Genomic DNA, 11461 nt, shown 5'->3' on the forward strand with positions numbered 1-11461 from the left:
ATGTAGATTCTTTTTCTCTTCCTTCATGTCAATGGATATTATTTAGTTCTTCCTATCTATCTATCTACCTACCTACCTAGCTCCTCATAGCGTTTTCTGTACATGGGCATAGTCGAGTGGCCACCTTAGAGGTGTACAAAGAACATTTGTGTGGGATACAGGTGATTCAGTCTCAATTTTTGGTCAACTACCAAATTGCTATAGTTCACAAAATAATTCATTTCATTTCTTTGAGTGTTAGTTTCTTTACTGGTTAAATTTGTTTTAACTGCTCTATGGATTATTTGTTATCAAAAGTCCTATAAGGGATATAAGCATAGCTCGATTATTATTACTGCTTCTGTGTTTAAGATCCCTTGAATAAAAAATTCAGATCATAAATTCTCATTAAGATAACTGAGTAAAATATTTTCAAAATATAGGTTATAGGTCCTGTATAGGTCTAAGTACAATGACTGTAGTTAGAATTGTATTATAAGCACTTTTCCCTGGCACTTCATTCATATAACTAAAAGAAAACATTAGACATTTTCAATAAACAAAAATAGGAATATAAATTTTATCATTGTTATGATTCTTTAAAATAGGTTTAAAAATTTGATGCACTTGAATCTGAAAGGCTCTTGTTGAACTAATCAAACAACCTTCTAAGAAAGGATTTCTTGGTAGGAGTAATAATTTTCCCAGAACCCTTTTTGTGGAGGGATTTCAGTGGAGGCTTTTTTAAGGGTAGAACTCTTTTGGGGGTTTGCAGTGCTCTTGCTATCTGCACATGCTCATTGCAATAATATTTGTTGCTTCCTTCTGACAGATGGATGAGTGTGCTTTCTGCCAGATCCATACACTGGGCATGGACCCAATGCCCATCTCCATGAGAGCAGTAAATCATGGCAGGTTTGTTGAGCTCAGTTGAATAAAATGGTACCCAAGTGTTGATATCCACATCACAAGTAGGGCAGCATGTAATCCAATAGCCCGTTTCAGACTCATCTTCCTCATCATCTTCATTATAGGTGTCAAATTCATCATCACCATCAAAACTATTTGCTTCTGCACTGAAACAAAATTCTTCTGAGTCTTCAAAGGGAGTGGAGTCCCCTGGGTCTTCTGTTGATGTCTGACTATTTGTGAATGTTTTCTGATCTTCATTCACATTGTCTTCAGCATATTTCAACATATAGAAATAGAATGCTTCTGAAACAACCTGTTTATTGTCTCCTGGTATGCCGAGGAAAATAGTTCCATTTCCCATGTTGCTTCCAAACCATGTCTTGCTGTGCTTAATATCTGGGGTCCAATCTGGGGTTTCCATCTCACGAATTTCCATCTTGTTGTCCTCAAAAGAGATGATGTTGCAGACCATTCTTTTTTGATTTTCAAGCTGATAGCCACCAATGATAACAAATTCATCATTGCTTATTTGAGTCAGGATTGCACTGGAGACAGAGATTCCTCCTGGCATGACTGTGCAATTCACAGCTGGGCTACCCAGAGGGAGATCAACCCTTATTCTGTATAGGTTGGCAGGGCGGATGTTATTGGCAAGTGAATGGCCTCCTAAAATATAAATGGTATCATTTCTGGCAATGGAGACGTGAAAAGATAGCCCATCCTGAAGTTCTGGAAGAATGTATGACGTAGAGCACCCAAATTCAAAATCCACCAAGAAAACATGGGGCAGGCAGTCAGCTACACTGTTCCATTTTTCTGTGGTTCTTTGGGCGGAAGGTATGTATGACCGTCCTCCAAAGAGAACACCCACACTTTTTCCGCGACTATACACCACATCAATGGAATGACCATACCTGCCTTCAGGAACATCTCCTACCAAGTCTTTCTCTGTGCAGCGAAAAGTAACTTTTTTGTTGTTCTTGCAAACAACAGATATGATATAAATCTTATCTGAAAGCTCATTGTTTGGTGTTTTCCCTCCATGGATGATGTACTGATGCTTTTCAGACTCTAAGTTGCCTTTGAATGTGCAAGTGGCTGGGTAACGAAGAGGAGGAAGGTAACAGGAATCCTTAGAGAAAACTGCAGGCTTCAGTTTGAGATGGTTATGCTTTATATCAAAATGGAAAACTCCAGTGGGGCAGGACCTTTTGGGCCAGCCTTTTTGGCCAAAGAAGAAAACTTGCCCATCAAAATTCATTAATGAGAAGCCTGGTTGAATTAAGGCTATGTTATTACCGACTGTTACCATTTGTAGTGACATATTTTCTGATCGTGGATAGATCTTTTACCTGAAAGAATTACAAAAATTTTTTTTTGCCTTACTACATCCCTTCATATAAAATCACTGTGTTTAGATCCCCTCACACGTAAGAAGCATTTTAAGAAAAGAGCTGTCCCATAAGCTCGTAGTGGCCTGAATTCGCAAAATAGCAAAAATTCAAGCAGCTAGGTAAGCAAAGAGAAACAGAACCTTCCAGCTTAATACCATTCAAGAAGCTGGGACCTGTTTTAGACATGGACTAGCGTCCCTTAGACTTCTGGGAATTGTAGTCCTTTTCCCTTAAAGATTCACCGCTTGTCAGCAGAAAGAACTACATTTCCCAGGAATCCGTCCTCTATGGGATGCGTGGCTACGATAGTTTGTCTCTGTGGCTCCGCGAGAGGAGGCTGTGTGAATAAAGACGCTAAAAATGCGAAGTGACTAGATGGGAGCCAAGACGTAAAACTAGGGAAGGAGAGGTGAGAATGGCTGACGCAACATCCGGGTTACGGGAAAGCTGCGGCACCGGGAGTGGCGTCAGGCTACCCCCGCCCGGGTGTTGTTGGAGGCTCTCCTGGGGACTCTTATTAACAGGTGACCCAGTAGGAAGCAGGGCTGCTTGTGGCTAGAGCGGGGTTTCCTGGAAACCGCAGCCCGAAGAGACTCCCGGCCCAGGTGTCCTCACGGACTGCTTTGGAGCTTTGGAGCTCGACTCAAAATTGCACCCCCGAGCCTCCTTAGGTTAATGGGGCGGGGTGTGACGGGGGCACAGAGAATAAAAAGCTATGACTATTTTGCGGAACCTAAAGATTAGTCTCTGAATACCTGGAGTGCAGGGGAGAATTTACCTGATAATGTTTTTTTACCACTCCTATATTTAGTCATGGAAATACAGTAATGAGACTTTAGCGGGTACCACGCCAAAGGCCATTTGTTTTCTCAGCTGCTCTTGCTCCGGTTTTTAGAGTTCTTTTAGGGATGCAGAGAAGTTTCCTAAACACCTCTCCTCCCTTCCTCCCCCCGCCCCCACCCCTCCCTCTTTTTGGATGAGAAAATAGAGTTAGTGGCTGTTATTTCAGTCAGATCTCTCTTTCCAGCCCCAGAACCTTGGAAGTAATTAGTAATTCTGTTGTAAGCAGGCATTAAGCAAAGAGGTGCCAGAATTATTCAGAATGTAATATTTGTATGATTTTTCAAAACAGGTATTTACTAGATGGAGTAAGCTTGATAAATTTTAATTTTATTTATTTATTTGCGGTACGCGGGCCTCCCACTGCTGTGGCTTCTCCCGCTGCGGAGCACAGGCTCCGGACGCACAGGCTCCGGACACACAGGCTCAGCGGCCCTGGCTCACGGGCCCAGCCGCTCCGCGGCATGTGGGATCTTCCCGGACCGGGGCACGAACCCGCGTCCCCTGCATTGGCAGGCGGACTCTCAACCACTGCGCCACCAGGGAAGCCCGATAAATTTTAATTTTTAGAAAAATTATTACTTACGTTGGAGAGATGTCAGGAGCCTTAGTGGGAAATGCACGCCCTGTTTGCAGAGTGAGGTCCTAGGCACTAAAGATGAAAGGAAACAAAATAGCACAGATTCCTTGACTTTTAAGAGTAAATTGTTAATATGCTTCAAAAACAGTATCAAACAGTGTCTAAGAGTATGGACTCTGAAGGCTGACTGGCTGGATTCAAATCCTGGCTCTGTCACTTACTGTGTGACCTTGGGCAAGTAAGTTAATCTCTTTGTGTCTCAATTTCCTCATCTGTAAAATGAAATAATAATTTTACCTACCTTACAGGTTGATGTAAGTTGTGATTAGTAAGTTAATACATGCAAAGCACTTAGGACAGGGCTTTATACACTGTAGGTCAATAGCTGTGATGATTACGCTTGAACTTATAAAAAGTAAGGTTGTTAATGCACAGTTACCTGCCAATCATGGCAGATGATGTTTATAATGTTGGAGATGATTAGAAGGGCTTGAGGACCTGGGAATCTGGTTAGTGGGTGTAGACTGATAATTTTTTAGACTAGTGAGAATTGGATAAACATATACAACAGAGGAGTTGGTGGTAGGTTCAGTTTAAATAACAGGAAATATTTCATTCTTGTTACCCTTTCTCTAACCCCCTCATTAAATATGCAGACTCTGAAGTTGGAATGTCTGAGTCCAAATTTGGGCTCTAAAAGTTATTTGCTGTGTAACTCTTTGGGGCAAGTTTTTTGTCTCTTTTTTTATCTGCAAAATGGGGATAATATTAGTACCTATTCATTGAGTTATTTTTGAGAATAAATGGGGTGACACATGTAAATCACATAGCACGTATGTGATCATATATGCTGGCACATAATAAGTATGGAACAAATGTTCATTGATGCTGTAATTTATTTTTATTCCCCTTGCAAAGGTTCTTTGGACCGTGTGGAGTTTATGGTCAGTCTAATGAGATCTTGGTAGGGCTTTTTGCCTTGAAGATCAGGTGTAATTAATTGCTAATTATTCTCTTCTACTTATATTTAGCTTACTTGGGAGACTCCTCAAGGTGTGATATTTTAATAATCATCTGTGGGTTATTAAACCAAGTGAGGAACTGGTGAATGAGAAGGATTATTACTAAGGTTATGAAAGCAAGCCTTTTTCTTCCTCAGACCATGGTGGTTTGTAGGTTCAGCAACTTGCCTTGCTTATGAAATAACCTGGGCAAGTGTTTTATTTACTCATGGCCTATCCAGGTATACATGAGAGAAGGCATCTGTGCAACTAAGAAAATGCTCTCCATAGGAACTGAAAGGAAGTATTCTTGGCGCTCAGTTTGGTAAAGGAGAACCATACGTGATTACACTCAGCATGATGTGTGATGATTTTTAGAGAGTTGCTCACGTTTGGGCTGAGGGAGCACCAAAGCCTGCTTGTTGTAAACACCTGTGAAGACCGTTATTGGGCTAGAAAGCAAGCTCTACAGAGGTAATGGGTCCCAGATCCCAAGGGGTGACCATACAACAAGAACACTTGCTTTTAAATGGAAAATTAAAAATAAAATGTTTTCATTGTAGCCCATTGGCTTCATTTTAAAGTTCATAGGGATTTTGGCTTCTCATAAGTGAAAACACTGTTATTGTAGATTAAACAGAAATATTTTCCTGGGCAAGACATAAGGAATACTACCCCTTTTTGTAGCTTATTTTGGGTCCCCAAAGATTTCTGACCTGTTCTCCCTTTGGTGCCCTGCTATTTGGCTCACCTCATAATTTCAGGGCCCTAAAAATAGTGGTAAAGTTGATTACTGTTAAGATGAATTACCTCTTCTTGTGACACAGTTCAAGAATCTGTGTATTTAATTTTTAGATTATTCATTTTAAACTATGGCCAGATGACTTATGTATTTAAAGAATGAACAAGAACATTGAAAGTGTTTTCACATTATTTTGCCATACTTGTTTATTTTGCAGTTTTGCTTTACTAACTTAAATATGTCTTCACAGGAATAGACTATAGTATATTTTCCACGGTTTTACTATGACTCTATTCATCACATCTTGGTTTTTAAATGAGTTTTTAAAAGGTGACACTGGAACTAAAATAATCTACCGAAGTGGTTTTCTTTAAATAGGCCAGATAAACACAGGCAGATTTTGAAAAAAAAGACACTGTTCTTTGACTGAAAGAAGTTTCAAAGTCAACACATTAAAGATTCTTTTTAAAGGTCAGAAATATAGGACCAATAAATTTATACAAGTCTCCCAACCCCATGCTAACATTCCTCAGCAGGGAGATTTTCATTTATTCACTGTGAAGCGAGGGCATAGTTGAGAATCAAAAAAGGGCTAATGATGTAAGGTCTGGGTTTGTAGTTTCCTGTGTCTGAACTGACACTCTTTTCCTTCCAAAGGAAGCTACTGTACTCGGAAGCATTAAATCTTGCTGATCAGTTTTGCTCGTTTTCCTGATTGCTCCAAAATAGCAGGTAACCTCGTGTAACTGCAGTCTTTTAGTGTACGAATTAACACTATCTTGCACAGTTAATCAGGTTTGAGGCATACAGTGTTTGATTTTTTTGCTGGCAGTAAAACCAGGATTAGGTCTTCCTTCTGACACTTATGCCAGAGAAGCATTTATGCACTAAGATTAAAATTTCAACACTGATGCCACAGGAATAAAATCCTTGCAGCAGCCTGAGACCAGAAAGCCCCTCTGTTTCCAAATTCTACATCATCCCTTCCCCATCTGGACACCCAGTCCACCTGGAACTAACATACTGCTGAAGGGGGGCACCTTTCCCTTAAAGTTGACAAACGTAGGCTCCCATATTTTAGCTCTGGTAGAAATGAAGTTATTGGACCTACCTGAAGGCCAGGGGCGCAGCTCACCCCTCTCTGAATCTTTGCCGCTAAACCAGGTATTAAATGTCAGCGCTTGGGGAAGATTCACTGACTGTTCACTCTGACCATGGCCTGCAGAAGGATGACAGTAAAGAGAGTATGTATGTGTGCCTACAGATGTTCCAGTGAACACTGATCTAACCGGAGTAACTGACTGTGACCTTTTTTTTTTTCTTTAGATGGTTAAGGGAGATATCCAACCAGGGTGTACCCTCAAGATTTAACTGTTTCCTTACTGGTGAACAATGGAAACATAATCTGTTATCTGTAAAGATCAAAAAGAACACAAAAAACTGGTAAAATCCTGATTTATTAAAAACATTTTAGAATGTTTAATATGTTTATTAAATGTTTATTATTTAAACATTTAATAAACAATATAATAATGTTTATATAATTAATTAATGTTTATATAATTAATTAATGTTTATATAATTAAACATTAATATTTAATGTTTAAATAATTAACATGATTTAAAAAATACTGTATGATTCGAATGGGAAATTATTTTTACTAAAGCAGAGACTACTAATACGAATGTCAGTTATTTTGACCATGAATTGCTCCTCAGTGGTCTCATTTTCTTTAATGCAAGGCTCAGAAGGAGTTCTGATTATGGGAGGCCTACCACCAACTTTGTGTCGGGGAACTGCAGTGTAATATTGTATAGTGGAATGATTAAGAAAATAGGCTTTAGAGTCAAGCTGACCTGGTTTTCTCTGCCAGCTTTGCCATTTTCCAGGTGGAGTCATCTTAATCCTTAAGCCTCTTTTTCCCCACCTCTGAAATGGGGATAGAAATATTTACATCAAAAGATTGTTGCAAAAAGACTAAATGAGATAAAGTCTTTGAAGTGCTCAGCCAAGGAAAATATTCCACAGTGGTCTTAAAAACTATGATAGTAGCCTCCCCATTCCCACTCCAAAATTTCATAATCAAAGGAAGAATAAACCAAAAGGTTGAGAACAGATGAAAAAGCTGACTTAATATTTTTAATGGACCTAAGTTTTTAGAGCAGTTTTAGGTTCGCAGTAAAATTGTGTGGAAGGTACAGAGAGTTCCCACATACCTCGTGCCCCCCACTCACTCATAGCCTCCCTCATTACCAACATCTCCCACCAGAGGTACATTTGTTACAATCGATGAACCTACATTGACACACTATTATCACCCAAAGTTACATTAACATTCACTCTTGGTGTTGTACATTCGATGGCTTTGGACAAATGTATAATGGCATGTATCTACTATTATAGTATCATGCAGAATAACTTCACTGCCCTAAAAATTTTCTGTGCACCACCTATTTGTTGCTCCCTCCCCTCAGATCAGTGGTAACCACTGATCTTCTTACTGTTTCCATAGTTTTGCATACTCCAGAATGTCATATAGTTTTCAGATTGGCTTCTTTCACTTAGTAATATACATTTAAGTTTCCTCCTAGTCTTTTTATGACTTGATAGCTCATTTCTTTTTAGCTCTGAATAATATTCCATTGTCTGGATATTCCACAGTTTATCTATTGTATTTTCCTACTGAAGGACATCTTGGTTGCTTTCAGGTTTTGGCAATTATGAATAAAGCTGCTGTAAACATCCATGTGCAGGTTTTTGTGTGGACATAAGTTTTCAACTCCTTTGGGTAAATACCAAGGAGCACTATTGATAATTCATATGGTAAGAGTATGTTTAGTTGTGTTAGAAACCTCCAAACTGTCTTCGAAAGTGGCCGTATGATTTTGCATAACCACCACCGATGAATGAGAGTTCATGTTGCTGTACATCCTAGCCAGCAGTTGGTGTTGTCAGTGTTCTGGATTTTGGCCATTCTAATAGGTGTGTAGTAGTTTTCTTGTTTTAATTTTCATTTTCCTAATGACATATGATGTGGAGCATCTTTTCATTTGCTTATTTGTCATCTCTATGTCTTCTTTAGTGAGGTGTCTAGTAAGGCGTTTGGTCCATTTTTTAATCAAGTTTGTCTTCTTATTATTGTATTTTAAGAGTTCTATGTATATTTTGGATAATGGTTCTTTACCGGATGTGTCTTTTGCAAGTATTCTCTGCTATCACGTGGCTTTTCTTTTCATTCTCTTGTCAGTGTCTTTTGTTATTTTATTTTTTTATAGTTTTATTTATTTATTTATTCGGCTGCATTGGGTCTTCATTGCTGTGCACGGGCTTTCTCTAGTTGCGGTGAGCGGGGGCTACTCTGTTGTAGCGGGCTTCTTTTTGTGGTGGTTTCTCTTGTTGTGGAGCACGGGCTCTAGGTGCGCAGGCTTCAGTAGTTGCAGCACACAGCCTCAGTAGTTGCAGCACGCGGGCCCTAGAGCTCACGGGCTTCAGTAGTTGTCACACGTGGGCTTCAGTAGTTGTGGCTCATGGGCTCTAGAGCACAGGCTCAGGAGTTGTGGTGCACGGGCTTAGTTGCTCTGTGGCATGTGGGATCTTCCCGGACCAGGGATCGAACCCGCGTCCCCTGAATTGGCAGGCGGATTCTTAACCACTGTGCTACCAGGGAAGTCCTGTTAGTGTCTTTTGGAGAGCATAAGTTTTTAATTTTTATGAAGTTCAGCTTATCAATTATTTCCTTCATGGATCGTGCCTTTATTGTTATATCTAAAAAGTCATTGCCATACCCAAGGTCATCTAGGTTTTCTTCTATGTTATCTTCTAGGAGTTTTATAATTTTTGTTGTTAACACTTAGGTTTGTGATCCACTCTGAGTTAATTCTTGTGAAGAGTATAAAGTCTGTGTCTAGATTCCTGTTTTTGCATGTGGATGTCCGGTTGTTCCAGAACCCTTTGTTGAAAAGACTGTCTTTGCTCCATTGTATTGCCTTTGCTCCTTGGTCAAAGATCAGTTAGCTATACTTATGTGGGTCTGTTTCTGGGTTCTCTATTCTGTTCCATTGATCTATTTGTATATTCTTTCACCGATACCACACTGTCTGGATTACTGTAGCTGACCCAATTTTAAACAATTCATTATAAACAGTTACGTCAAGAAAAATGTATACCATTTATTAAGCCCATTTCCCCACCATAAAACTTTTCATTTCTTTGTGCTCTATTCTAATTTTTATCCAAATGTATACATATTTTTACTTAGTTATGATAAGAATGTATTTAAATTTTGTTTTATCTTTTTAATGTAACATTATTTCATATATACTATGAAATGTATATTTTATTTCCAAAATTTTTAATAGTTGCCTAAAATTCCATTAAGTAAATATATCTGACCATTCAGTATTGTTGGTCATTTAATCAGGTTCTGTGTGGCTTAGATGATAGAATGCAGGGATCAGAGGTAGACAGATTTGGAGTTGGGTCTTAGTTCTGCCACTTACTAGCTGAATGGCCTTTTTGACCTTCAATTTCCTTATCTCTAAAACAGGGATGATACCTGCCTTACTGGGAAGATTAATGGATATAAACTGTTATAAAGAGTGTACTCAGTAGATCTTGTGTAATGATGATGGTGCCATAAATATATTTGTGTAAGTGAAGATTTTCATTTTTTGCCAAATTTTAGGATATATTTTCAGGGTTGACTTTTAAAAAACTGACAAGTAGCTCAGTTGTTTGGCTGATTCTTGGCATTTGGAATGTTGGTCCATGCCTTAAAAAAGTGTCATCATCTCTTCTGTTACTTCCATGATGATTTTTTTTTTCTTTGTCTGCAAAAGAGTATTGGGTTATTTCTCTAACCTATTTATGGTGTTGTATAATGATTATGGCACTTGAAATTCCAGCATCAGTGACAGCTCTTATAAAATTGACATATTGGTTATCGCCACAGTAAATATAAAGTAAGAAATGCAACCTAGAAACCAGGGGTAGGTTTAGGTAAGTGTTTTAGCCTTTGCATTCTACTAACACCAGAAAACAGGCAGTTTTTTGCTAAATGGGTTAGTTGTCTCCTAAAGAGACTGGAAATTAGCAACATATTTGGAAATGTTTTTTAAAACCCTGAGCCCTTGCCACACATTAAGAGAGCATTAGACTCGCAGTGAGCTCCTTCAGAGCCCCCAGTCTACCATTCCTCAGCATAGAAACTAAATGTGAAGTCATGAACAATATTTATTGAGTATCCACTATGTATAGAGTCATGCGGAGAATTAGGAAAAATAAATCACAGACTCAGCTCTTGCCCTTAAGGAACATGCATGATAGCAGGATGAAGCAACTTTTTGATTGAGGATAAACATGTTTTACATTCTTCCTATGCTCACCCTTTCTTAAAAGTTCTTAAAAGTTCACCAAGAAATCACAATTATAGGGGCAGAGTCAAATTCCTACCGAAATATATGGATTTCTCGTGCCTTAAATCCGAAGACAGTGGACAATTAAAGAATACAAGTCAGTGTCATTACAGAGTAGAATAATTTTTATTCCACAGAGGAGATAAAAAACTTAGTAATGGGATATACTGACATAGTAAATGAATGAAAAGGAAGCATAATTGGAGAAAAATAGAACGTCAGAGATGGAAGACAACTTCAAGTCCAGTCCCCTTATACCTACATTCAAACTGCTTAAGGCCAGAAAAGTTAAATAACTTGAAAGGGTAACATAGCTGCAGGGGTGTGTTACATGGTGGGTTGAGGAGGGCAGGGGAGGAGCACAGTTTTGTGAACTCATGACAGTGTTTCTTAAGAAATGCAGTGACCTCTCAAGCATTTCCATCCCCATCTTATAAATGGAAAAAAACCTTAAATGACATTGTTGCTCAGTGGGTTAGCAAGTGTTTGAAATGAGGTCAGTGGCAGCTTTTCATAGCATTCAAATAGGCATAGACAGGGCTTCCCTGGTGGCGCAGTGGTTGAGAGTCCGCCTGCCGATGCAGGGGACACGGGTTCG

General features: G+C 39.0%; 2 protein-coding genes across 2 annotated transcripts in view; one reads left to right on the plus strand and one right to left on the minus strand.

Annotated features, from left to right (window-relative positions):
- Positions 1 to 6736, minus strand: RAG2 (recombination activating 2). The gene is made up of 2 exons (XM_007466849.1): positions 6560 to 6736; positions 1 to 2243 (listed from the first exon to the last, which is right to left on the minus strand). The coding sequence occupies exon 2, from the start codon at positions 2213 to 2215 to the stop codon at positions 632 to 634; it is 1584 nt and encodes a 527-aa protein (XP_007466911.1). The 5' UTR covers positions 2216 to 2243; positions 6560 to 6736; the 3' UTR covers positions 1 to 631.
- The window catches only part of IFTAP (intraflagellar transport associated protein), a 59532-nt gene continuing 50684 nt past the window's right edge, over positions 2614 to 11461 (plus strand). The window contains exon 1 of the mRNA XM_007466848.1: positions 2614 to 2694. The gene's annotated coding sequence lies outside the window, so the exon portion shown is untranslated. The remainder of the gene's footprint in view (positions 2695 to 11461) is intronic.

Source organism: Lipotes vexillifer, unplaced genomic scaffold, assembly GCF_000442215.2.
Source record: "Lipotes vexillifer unplaced genomic scaffold, Lipotes_vexillifer_v1.1 scaffold527, whole genome shotgun sequence".
NCBI classification, from domain to species: domain Eukaryota; kingdom Metazoa; phylum Chordata; class Mammalia; order Artiodactyla; family Lipotidae; genus Lipotes; species Lipotes vexillifer.

What these genes read in the sequence shown, in the direction of transcription:
- RAG2 (XM_007466849.1), bottom strand. Translation starts at nt 2,215, where the DNA reads ATGTCACTACAAATGGTAACAGTCGGTAATAACATAGCCTTAATTCAA.